This window comes from Grampus griseus, assembly GCF_964374135.1.
Source record: "Grampus griseus genome assembly, chromosome: 8".
Taxonomy (NCBI): domain Eukaryota; kingdom Metazoa; phylum Chordata; class Mammalia; order Artiodactyla; family Delphinidae; genus Grampus; species Grampus griseus.
This window is the reverse complement of record NC_139002.1, coordinates 67,861,948-67,874,600: the sequence shown is the minus strand read 5'-3', so window position 1 is coordinate 67,874,600 and position 12,653 is coordinate 67,861,948. Positions and strand designations below refer to the sequence as shown.

The following is a 12,653-nucleotide window of genomic DNA, read 5'->3' as shown; positions in this document are numbered from 1 at the left end:
CAATTCTTTTACTCACCCCCGTGCGTCCATACCCCATTCCCCCACAGTATCTCTACTAAGCTTGCTCTATTTTTCAAAAGCCCATAAGCCACCTCAGCTCACATGGCCTTACTTCTCATCTGAAGAAAGGAATCACTATGCCCTCCCTGGGCCCTCTACCTGGACCCTTCTCCTGCCATTATGCATCAGAGTAAAAGCCCTACTCCTTTTAAAGTCTCTTCCTGGTTCTATTCCATCATACATATCCTCAATTACATATATTTTCTCCTCTACTAACCAGATGGCCAAGTCTCTACCCTGTCCTAAAATAAGTCTTCCTTTAACTTTTTATGCCCTTTAAGATACTACCTCACGGCTCTTCCTGTACATGGCAAATCTGGGCCATGGTAATGTTCCCTCTCTGTACACAGGGAGCATAAACTGAATAATGTAGCTCATTTCCTGTACCCAAAGTCTGTAAGGACTGTTCCAAATGTCAGTCTCATTCCCTCCTCATTTGTTTCTTTTACCAACTCTAAAAATGTGGCCCTGTCCTCTTGGACCCAGGCTGTAGCTTAGCCCAGTGGCTCTCAAACCTGGCTGATCACCCAAATTACTCAGGGAGCTTTTAAAAACACAGATTCCCAGACCACACTCTCAGAGATTCTGATTCAACTGGTTTGAGTCTGTTTTTGTTATGTCTCTTGTTTTAAGCTTCTCAAGTGCTTCTGCTGATGATGGTCAGACTTGGGAACCACTGATGGGTCTATCTTTTTCTTAAAAAGGCAATCTTTTTACTCTCCCACAAACACAGACACTCCATTTAAAATCCATGCCCATTTCACCACAGTACACGTGAGCCTGCGCATATCCCCCATTCTCATCCCTTCTCTGGTGATGAGCCCCCAAACTACCCCTGCAACTCCAAGCTGCCTGAGCTCCAAGCAGGAATTTCCGAACGCCACAGATCACCCTCATCTGGATGGCCACCCAGTACACCTCCGGCACATAACAAAATTCAACTCCTCATTCCTCTCCTCTCTACAAACTGCTTCTCATGTCTCCACTCCCCATCCATTTGATAGTCCCATCGTCCTCCCCACCACCCAGAAGCAGAACCCTGGAATCATCTTCAACTCTATCTTCTTTTTCACAAATTGCATCTGGTCAGCCAATCCTGTTGGTTCGACCTCTGAAACTTCTCTGCCAGCACCGTCAGTACCGAAGTTTAGGCTCAGCCTCTCCCACTGGCCTACTGCAATAGTCATCTAACTTCTCTTCACGCCTTCAGAGTTGGCTTTGTCAAACCCAGGCTGAGTCACATCACCTCTCCTGAAAACATGCAATGGCTTCCCTCTGTCCCCAGGATGAGCGCCGGACACCTTGGCATGGCACTCGAGGCCCTCCACAATGCAGTGCCAGCCCACATTTCTAGGTTCATCTGCCATCCCCCTCCAGGATACACCCTCAATTCTAAGAGCACCAGAGCTGGGTCCTTTCAGGACTCTGTGCCTTTATCATGCTGCTCCCTTAGGCCTGAATGCCCTTCCCCTTCTCTCTCTCTCCCCACAGTAGCAAATGTGAACCTAGGCTTCAGAAATCCCTTGCAACAATTATATGCAACAATTCTGTAACTGTGCACAAGCATGCATTCTTTTGGAGAAGAGATCCACAACTTTCTATAGATTCTCAAAGGGAGTCTGTAACCCAAAGTAAGTTTAAAAGCAAAAAAAAAAAATAAAAAACACTAAGTGGCCTTTTCCCATTGAAAGTTAGTTCACCTAAGTCTGCCTCTCAGACTCTGACTCTTCCAGCCTTTTGCACTTTCAAATATAGACATGCGCATTCCCCAATCATAAACAATCGTTACTTTCTACTGCCCTACCACTGAGCCGTATATCTCTCTAGAACAGAATATACTTCCTTCCATGTCAATATTGTAGTTAGTTGTCTTAACTAGCTTGTTGTATCAAGCTGACTTTCAAACGTCAACTCTACGACTTATTTACTGTGGCCTTGAGCAAGTAACTTGACCTTGGTGGGCCTCAGCTTCCTCAGCTATAGAACAGGGATAGTCATGGTAACCTACATCATTGGGTTGTTCTGAGGAATAAACAAGTCGACGCATTCTAAAGCAATGAGAAAGTGCCTAGCACACAGTTAAGTGGTCAAACAGGTCAGCTTTCTTAATTATTTTACATCTGTAGTCCCCACTCACAGTCCACGCACAGCACAGGCCCTCACTGAACGACTCCCGAATCCATGTCTTCCCGAATCCCAGCGCTCATCCATTGCCACAGAAAGCTGTTGAAAAGCATAAGTTTCCAACTTGGTAATAATTTAACATTCTCTCTCTTATTTTTTTTTTCGCCCTTATGACCAATTCTTGAGCCATCCTAATTAGCTATTTTTTACCTGGATTGCACAAGGGCTCACACCTTGTGCATAAACCTTTGTAGGTCAGACCCCCACTATGTTAAACTTCCCAGTCCAAACACTGATGACGTTGGCTTTGCTATTCTCACAGGAACCAAACTATTTCAAAATCCCCCATTACTCATGTGTTCTGAGGATCCCAGAATTAACCCTTGTTCTGTTGCTGTGCTTATGTGGGTAGAAATCCTTCCTACCTCTTGAACTAACATTTGCCAACACACAGAGCAAAAACCAGTATTTCTTCCTTCTCAGTCTAGGAAGACCATTAAATATACCAACACACCTTTCTCTCTCTCTCTCTCTCTTTTTTTTTTTCTGTTTTCTCCCTTTCTTTCTAGCCAGCTCCTCTCGGGGCTCAGAGGTTTACCTACTCACCTTTCTTTATTTTAAATAATAGCTCACACATGCATATATTCAGCATACATCACTGATACCTTCTCTGTCCAGCAAGACAGGGTGGGGCCCCTGCCTTACGGAGCTTCTAGCCTGTTCTAAGGGCACAGCACTTTGTCCTTCACATTTCTAGCAAATTCACTTGAAATAATATCCCAAATCACAGGTAAGACAGAAAGGGGAAATCAAAGATGCCACATGATGTTCAGACAGAGAAATGGGAAGACCAAGTCCAGGTCAGGCCCCAAGGCTCACTCTCCCAAGGCCTGGAGATCCTACAGGGCTCAGATTCTACATCCATGTCCACATCAGGGCTGCTGGGGCCTCCACAGAGGTAGCCCACCTTCCTGGTCCCCACAGAAATGACGTGAAAGTACCCCGTCTTCCAGAGGGACGACTCTGCACTGCCTTGCCCAGTTCTTCAGAGGAGGAGGAGCATGGGGACCTCAGATGTCAGCCGCTTTGTCTGCACTGATGAACTGGCGCACACCTGTGCCTGCTTGTGTGCACTCCTTCTGATGTCCCCTTGTCAGTTCTGCCACGACCTCACTGAAGCAGCCCCCTCTCTCCTCTATCTTGTACTTCTATGAAGTAAGCAAAAGAGGCAAGTCCGACTCCTGTGCTCCCCTGGTTGGGAGGGCTCAGGTCAGCAACTGGGGAAGACCAGCCAGGGAGGACTGGCCCAGCGATATCTTCCTCCTCAACCTTTCTATGCCTCACAACTCAGCTCTCTAGGGCTGACCAGTAGGCCTGGCAACCCAGCAAGAAAGTGGGGGCACCCCTGGAGCTCTCCTAAGCAAGGACCCTGAAGATATCTGCTCACAAAAGGAGAAATCAATTGTCCAGCAATTGCTCTGCCCAAGCTGCCTGTAGGATCCTAGGGCACCAGAATCTTCCAGACATCTTTCTGGCCACCACCAAGGCCAGCCTTATGATCTAGGATCCTCCCCGCTGCGATATTTGAGAAGCTTTCTTCCTGCCAGCATTGGGCCAGGTGCCCTGGACACTGGTGGCCAAGAACAGGCTTCAAAAGGCTAAGTGGAAGGTGAACATCTTCAAAGGGGTCTCAGACTTCCCAGAAAGCTCTGGCACACAGCCCTAACCTCAGGTCAGTGCTTCCTGCAAATGAACTTGTGATGGCTCCATGAGGGCAGGGACTTGTCTGTCTGGCTCGCTGCTGTATCCCTGACAACCCCTAGTACGGGGCCGGAATACAGGCGGTACTCTCAATGCTGACTTGTTGAATTCACTTATAATGACCTCCAGCAAGGAAGGAATGAAAGCACAGTGGAAACAGTCCGGGTTTGGGAGTCAATCAGAGCTGGTTTTGAAAGCATCCAGCTATACCATTTATACTGGTCATGCATAAGCCACTTTATCCCTTTTAGACTCAGCTTCCTCATCTATAAAGTGGGAATCACAATACCCACCTCAAAATGTTGTTGTGAGCGTGAGACGGAAGTTTTATGTAAAGCCTTTAACCCAGCTATTGGCAGAGAGCACTTCTTTATTTTCACTTCAGAAACACTGACTAACTCTCACTGTATGCCAGACACTGTTCAAGCGTGGTAGGAGGATCCCAAACCACAAGTTCATTTAATTCTTATAACGATCCTGTGAAGGAAGATCTATCTAAATCTCTCCTGCAGTTGAAGAAATGGAGGCACAGAGAGGAAGAGCAACTTGCCCGGAGTCTGATGTCTAGAAGAGGTAGGGCCAGGCTTCATACCAATTCCAAAGTTCAAACTTTAAGGTGCTACACTGCGTGTCTCTGAGGCAAGCAGCCAGTGAATGTTAGCTCCGGTCCCTAACTTGATTATGAGAGATATTTGACCACACTGCCTGACTAGGGTTTTCAAGTGCAATAGAAAACACATCCAGATATTCCCATGATTCACTGTTTTGTTCTGTCTTGTTTTAAGCTGTGACCTGCTCCTGTGAAATTCAATTCCAGACAACTCTGCTGATCAAGAACATCTCTGCCATCTTGTCCTCCTGCTAACTACTCCGCAGCTTTCTCCACAGAGAAAGAGACACACAGCAATGTAAAAATACGAAAAAGAAAGGAAAAAGAAAACACAGAGAAGAGAGGGAGTGAGCTTGTAATCTCTTAAGAACAGTCAAAGAAGTCTCACCCTCCTTCTAATAATCCCTAAGAACAACTGCCTACCCATAGGGTACCGCAAGCAGAAATAATCTGTCCACGTGGAGACCAGACACATAAAGGCTCGGCCTCTCCACCAACCCAGGTAGCATAGGGAAAATTAAGCCATCTTTTCTAATGGCCCAAACCTCAAAGTAAAGAGAGCTTTCCATTTTCCCCCTCTATAAGATCGCATTTGCCCCACTGTCAACCACGGAGGAGACTTCATTACCAAAATAAATCAGCACTGCACTTGACCTTGCTTCTCCAAAGGCTCAGGATTAGTGACATCACAGTACTCTACAGATGCTCAGAAATACCGGAATAACCCCCTCAAGTCAAAAACACTTGGTATCTCACTAGAAGGCATTAAATTATTTTGATTTTACTCCATGGAATCCAAAATGCTTTCAATGTTTTCATTTATAAAATGCTTAAGAGAAAAAGCATGCTCTTAGGACCTTCAGAAACCTCGACTCCTGGTCTGGTTTGTGTCCTGATTCATGTGTGGTAAGATGGGGAACAGGCTGGAAGCCAAGGAACAGTAGCTCTGGTCCCACACTGCTCCCATGACTCAATTCCCGAGTGGCTGGGGCCTCACTGTGGAGGCTCCCAAATCAACCTTCTCTCGCCCTCAAAGTTACAGGCAGGTCCCATGCAGCTCTCAGGCACCTGGGCTAGCTTCTCTGAAGGGATCCAGTCTCCATCTCCCATAGCCCTGATAACCACCATGTTTCCCTTCCAAAGCAGCAGTACAAGCAAAGCTCCTCCACGCTGGCCAAAGAGAGGGAGTTGAAGGGGATGTTTTCTCTCCCAGGCAGTGGCCTAGACATGGGGATGGCTTCAGGGCCACTGCAGCAAATCCATCTCTTGCACCCCTAACCAGGACACATGACCTTGCAGTTGTAATTCCTAATGCTACTCGCTCAAAATGACTGCCCAATTTTAAATCAGGTTGGTCACCAACACAGTCAATAAATGTAACGTGGATTTCAGGAAAAAAAGAATCTATGCGTCAAGAACACACGCTCTCAGGAAGCACTCAGAATCTGATTACTTTCAGTATTAAAGACATGCTCCACAACCAGCACCACATTTGTCAACAGACTGATCACTCTTACTGAAGTACAAGTCACAAAATCCAGCATCATACAACATATACGCCCCAAGGACCACGGATATCATCTACTTTACCCTCGTTTTGTACAGGGGAGAAAACTCAGACACACACCAAGGGGTAGGATTGTTCAAGTTCACTGTGGGTAGACGGCTCAAATCCAAAGCTTCTCACAATTCTTTTTCCTAGTCTGCTGCCTTTGACCCCCGAATACCAACAAGAATTCTTTCACAAATTATTTTCACAAAAAAAATTAGTTCAATCTACCATGGCTGCCACCTAAAAAGTAAAATCAATGGAAAAAAACAAAACAAAACTGGAGTTGAAAAGAATAACTCCGGCTTTGAATTATGTTCTTATTCCTAGCCCAAAAACCTGCTTCCTAAAGGGACAGCTCCTTTCCCATATTCCCAGTGAGAAATGAAAGGCAGTAGTTCTTCCCACCAGCATGTCCAACACTAGGCCAGTATTTTAGATTAAAACAATCTCTGGGTAAACAAATGGGTGTTGAATACAAGGTAGAATGGCCCGAAGCCACCTTCACTACTCCTAATAAAATCAGCTTCAAAGAAGGCTCAAAGATTAAAGTGCTTTTCTCTGCCTTTAAAATGGGGAAGTTGTATTTTTAGGTATGAAAACAAGACCCTGAAAGCAAATAGCCAGGCTGAGGAAGGGTAGCCCAGGAAAGATACAAGCACACAGAAAATCGAAGGCCCTGAAACTTTCTACCCACAGCAGCTGAGATGTTTCATCTTGAGTCCATTTCACCAGACACGAAGAAGCTTCTTTGGCTACGAAGGATCACATGAGAACATAAAACAAATACTGAAGGTTTACGTTCTCTTTCTCTCCTGTGTGTGTGACACCGACTGGCCAAGGGAGAGAGACTCGAATGCTGCAGAAAGCAAAATTTTCCTTGTTTCCATTACATCATCCAAATTGGAGAGGGGTAGGGCAGGGTGGGGGGCACAGCTGGTGGCAGCTGCACCACCATCTGCTTTCTCCTCAGCAGTGGGTGCTAGTTTGAGCTGCAGCCTCCTACGGCTCCTGATAAAGGAGGTGCGGTATTAAAGGTACAACACCCTATTATGGAAAAGCTTTCAAATTATTTAGAAATAAATCACTCCCATGATAAGTTAACAAGCTCCGCTAGGCTGCTGAGCCGGTTCTCTTTGAGTTTAGGTTATTTGTTTGCATCTCTTTAGACTCAGCCACAGTGCAAACTGTCAACTTAACGTGCCCAATTAGACAAGCAGAATGTATCTGCAACCACCTGCCATCTGCTTCCCAAAAGGTAAGCAGGCAGAAAGTACAGGTCAGCAGCTGGAAGCCTTTACAGCAGGTGCAGGGAAGGTCCTAACCCAGTGTGCAAGCCCCAGACTAGTGGATGGGTGCTTGCTGCCACCTTTGGCATCCCCAGCCATCTGGTCAACTGGTCTCATCCTCTTGGGTGCTCTTGGAGTTTTGAGTGCACTGTGAGGGGTCCCCATGTGGAAAGGGAGACTGGTCAGAGTAGCCTGGGGGTCAGTGCCTTGTCTGGCCATTCAACTGCAAATTGGCAACAACGCAGCAAACTGGTGGTTCAAAGGTCTGATCAAGTCCCTGGGCATGTTTTATATGGCCTATACAGGGTTGTGTTTAAAAAAAAATGCTGGCTTTTAAAAATGAGTACATTTCATATATAAACATGTATCTTGCTAGATTTGGCAGCACGAGGCCCCATTTCTACGGAGCTTCAGTCAGTTATCTGGAGCTAGGCAGCAGCACTTCCCTTTGATGGGGCGTGCATTCAGAAGAATTAGTCCCCACTTTTGGTGTCTGCATATGCCACTGCAACTACCTCTGTTCCTATCTGGTCCTCGAGAGCTTTTGATATGAAGAAGAAGAAGAAACTCCAGGGAATGATTTCCCAGAGGTCCTTTACTGACTCTCCTCTTTAGTTGAGATTCAGTCCCTTGGATGGCCAACTAAAATTGTACAAAGATCATTCAACCCAATACAAGGAATGGATCTCAGTAGAAGGCTAGCTACGTTGACCCCTTACCACAAAAGCAGGTTGCAGCATTTCAAAGGAGCATTTCAAATCACTTACCATACATCTTGCCTTCATCGGATAAGATGATTTTCCTCCTCCCACACGGTGGATAGATAGCCAAGGCTTCCTGAAAGCTCTGCTCAATGTCGGGGCTCCAGACCCCTTCTGCATCATTGTCAATGGGCTTATCTGCAGAGTCACTCATCCTTTCCATGTTTTCGGCAGGGCTCTCACTGCCGCTCCAGCTGCTGGGCTCAATTTTGGCGGTTGGATTTTCCAAGCCGAAGCCTGGAGCCTTTTCAAGAAAATAAACCTAAGAGAGAAATCAAAAGATAGTATAAGGACACGGTAACCGTCAACATACTGCTCTCGCTGGTTCTACCGCAGACTTTTCAGTCACCAGCTCTGCTTGGAGGATAACTCCTAGGAGAGAATATGGAATTCTGAGATCCAAGTGTCTTTTGTTCCTATGTATCACGTTAGGAACAGAAAGAAAACAGCAGGCAGAAGCTGGATAATCTTCACAGATGAGAGGAAATTTTCATCTGAGAACAGTACTCACTCTGAATTGCAAGTTCACAATGAATCATGCAAAATTTGCTAAGTACCTACTATCTACCAGGAGCACTTTGCTCGATGATAATCAAATCTCCAGAGCAGAACAAGTTGTTTAAAAGAAAATAAAGTAAAACAAACGGCGTCTACCTCACTGTGGCAATTAGCACGATAACTCTAAAATGTCAAACCATCCGAGAATTTGTCACTGGGATCACCAAGAAGCAAGATGGCGGCAGAATGGCAGACAGAAGGAGGGAGATTATTTTATCACAAATACTCATTCTACAAACAGCAATGCCAGCAGACCTGGACCTGCTATTCTATAGCATTTATCTGCAGGGCTTTTTACACTGTACAAGTCAGGTCACTTTGCCACTCTCAGCTTCTAGATTATAACCCTGAAGCTGGAACCAAGTTGTCCCCAATTCCTGCCTTCCCTGCAACAACTGCAAGCGGCCAGCACATCTGAAGAAATGTTTCACACCCACATGAGGCACTTCGTCTGGTAGCCTCCTTGGAATTCCTGATCACAGGAAAACTGTGCGGGAGGCTTTCGTTTATTTTTCTGTAGCACTAAAGATTACAGAACCAAAAGAAATCTTTCTCAAAGATTTATTCTCCTTAAATTATGCATGTAACCTATGGTCATTCCAAACAAATGTCAAAGTGGCACAAACACCAATGTGAAAATGATCTAATCCAGTACCCCTTGCTGTCTGCACACTAACATATCAATATGCCTTTGTTGAAAAGGCATCAGATCATTTATTCAAAGCCTTCCCCAAAAAGGGGATAAGAATTCCTCCTGGGGATTGACTGGAAGAGGGGAGGCGCAGGGCCTGAGTATGGAGAGCTTAGTGCGACCACCATTCCACCCCCTTCCGCCGCCTCAAGTCCATGCAACATTACAACAAAGGCGGCCAGGAGGGAAGCAGATGCAGGCAGCCCTACTAGGTACCAGGCACTGCTCTGTATCCCAGGGCAGTCACCTCTGAGAGCCAGCACCTCTGAGAGCCAGCCCTTTACTTCTCTCTCCCAACTGACCCCTCTTCCCCTGCCTTCCCCCGCTGTGTATATCTACAGATCCCAGGTGCAGAAAGTCTGAGGCACAGGAACATTACACAATAAATGGTATAACCAACGGGTGCTTTTGGCTCCGCATCCTGACAGCTCTTTAGATTTGGCAGCACCTGGATAAAGGAAACCCTCAGGTTATCTGCCTTTGAACGCTGCCACTGATCCATCTTTCAAAGAACTTGTCAGCAAAATATTTACTACTTCTTACCAACACATGTACACTGACACAGGAATTTAAAAATTGCCAAATGTTAAAGATATAAATTATGCCACAAGAAAGGGTTTTGTGACTGACCCCCAGATGAACTCTACAATGCCTGCAGTGTGGGCCTTTGAATTCTCAAATTATTACATTTTTTTTCTTGGTTGGGATCTAAGAGTCTTATAAAATCCAAGCTGAACTGCACGCTACCCTAGAGTCTAGCTCCAAAGAGGTTTATTAGAGAAATTATAAGAATATGTGTGAACTCTTTGAGTGGTGACTAGCCCTTCACCTTCTCCCTCTCCACCTTACCCCAAAACTAAACAAAACAAAACGAACAAAACCAGACACATACAAAAACACAGGCCAATTCCTCAGCTCCAGGCAGCTCACAGCAGTAAGACTTCACTCCAGAGAGCCACATTTTAAGATTAAACTGTGTCCAGCGCTCAACCACTATGGTAGAGGGATGGAATCCAGGGGACCAGGGGAACTTTATTTGACTAAAAAAAAAACATTACCATATAATTGAAAGCCTCAGAGTCTCCAGACCAAAACACAACAACCCTAATTCAATAGCTGAGGTCCCCTCTGACACATCTCATTAACTGGTCAGTCTATGCATGAACATCACCAATAACAATAACAAAGAACCCACTACCTTCCCAGTATCACCTCCTTTGTACTAACATGTTGAAATTCTTCCATCTATTAGGCTAAAACCCATCTCCTGATTAACTTCTAATCATTCAGCCTTGAGGTCTATCCATGCCTTGGGGAAGCAAATCTCCCCGAAGACACCCATTTAGGTATGACCAGAGCAGCCCCCAGTCTCCTGACCATGTTCCAGACTAGACACAATTCACATCATCCCTCTTGCCCAGCCCAGTTTGTCACAACCTTCAATAAATGACACTCAGAGGTGGACTTAGGATCCATAAAACTTCTAAGCTCCCACCCTCCAAGTGCTGTTCCTGAATCCCGACTCTTGATCAATTGGGTTAGGAGCTAAAATCAGGAATTTATATCTATTCTATTAAATTCCATTATTTTTAGCCTTAGCCAGTGGCTCAAAACTGGTAAGATCTTTCTGAATCATAACTGCCAAGCTTAATGTCCTCAGACACCAAACAACTTCTGAAGGTGTTACACACAGGGAGGGTGTTAGACCTGCTTTGTAGAAGTTCCAAAGAAGATTATGGCTCAACATAAGGAAAAATTTCCTGTTAGTTCAACAAGTGGTAGATGGCCTCACAAGACAGGCAGCAGAGTCTTGCAGACAACCCCTTCAAGTTACCTCTAAAGCTAAGGGTCACAACTCCTTGGTTGTTGGGGAATGCAATATTAACTAGCATCAATTGATCCATCCACTTAGGAACCACAGGCGCTGCTCTAAATGCTCACATGTTTTTATTCATTTATTGCAAAGGGAAGAAGAACTCCGTGTCCAGGCTCTTGCATTTGGTGAACTGGAGCTCAGCAGGATGGAATTACCTACTCTGGACAAGGGCCAGGACACAGCCCCAGAAGCTACCAGATACATAATCCACAGACTTCTACAGGCCCTTGGTTTTACAACCCAATTGTAAGATGAGGCCTTGTATGGGCAGAGTTTCCAATCACAAGACTAGGACTGGCTGAGAAAAGCTCCCTGTACTGGATACCAAATTCCATCCCTCCGTTCCCTTCCAGCCCGGCTCAAAATCCACCTCATCCTGGAAACCATCCTTGTATCTAGTGGCTCTGAGAGAATCAGCCACACATTAGGAGCATCCTAAAAATGTGTGGAATTAGTTAACTACCACCCGATCTACCTGGCTTCTGAATGTACAATAACAAGCACCTGCTTATTACCAACAATAAGATCTAATCAAGTGATATACGCATAGAATATCTGTGCCTGCAGAGCTGATGTCCTCACCTCCTCATACATCCTTTGAGCAAGGGAGCCAACTTTCACTCACTTCAGTAAATGAAGAATATAGCATTGTGGGGCAGAGGGGGTGGAGGGGGCAGCGGGGGTTGAGGGTGGGGTGTATGGTATTAAGATTCAAACTGATCTGGATTCCAAACCTGTCTCACCCATTAGCCACGCAGCCCAGACTATATTAGGTAATCTCTAGAGGCTCAGGTTTTAATTTATAAAATGAAAATAATAAATTAAATGCAACCCCAGTGCAGAAAAATCATTAAGTAGTGGAGGGACTCTACCCCATGGAGTTTCCATAAAGATTTAGTGAGATAATGAATGAAGGTGCTCTATCATCTGAAAAACCATGAACAGATGACGTTCTCAAGTCCATCATCTCTAGACAGTGGTATGGACCTTGTGATGCCCAAACACCTACTGATAATGGGATGGTAAAGAAATGAAGGAGCTTCCCTAATGGCTCCCTTTGGGAAATAAGTTTAAAGGATCCTCTTCCTTAAGGTCTTCAGATGCCTAAATGGAAAATTTAAATTGGTAACAAACGCCTGCACTTATAACGCACACAATCAATAGTTTTCATATTCTTCTGGGAAGTTTCGTTGAGGGGAATAACCCTAAGTCTAAACGAATGCCTAAAACAAAAGAGAGAAGGGAAAATGTTGTTGGTTGAAAATGTACTATATATCACGTAGCCCCCATGTGCCTCAGTTTCCATCATTAACACTTTTCTAAAACCTCCTTTTTTCCTGAAACTCCTCCCAGCCACACTGGAATGAACTCCAA

General features: G+C 45.2%; 1 protein-coding gene across 1 annotated transcript in view; it reads right to left on the bottom strand.

The window, feature by feature from the left end:
* Window positions 1-12,653, bottom strand: part of TEAD1 (TEA domain transcription factor 1) — a gene marked incomplete at its 5' end in the record, with an annotated part of 260,557 nt that overhangs the window by 169,036 nt on the left and 78,868 nt on the right. Inside the window, one exon of the mRNA XM_082660096.1 lies at window positions 8,161-8,416. Coding sequence (XP_082516222.1) covers window positions 8,161-8,416 — 256 coding nt within the window. The remainder of the gene's footprint in view (window positions 1-8,160; window positions 8,417-12,653) is intronic.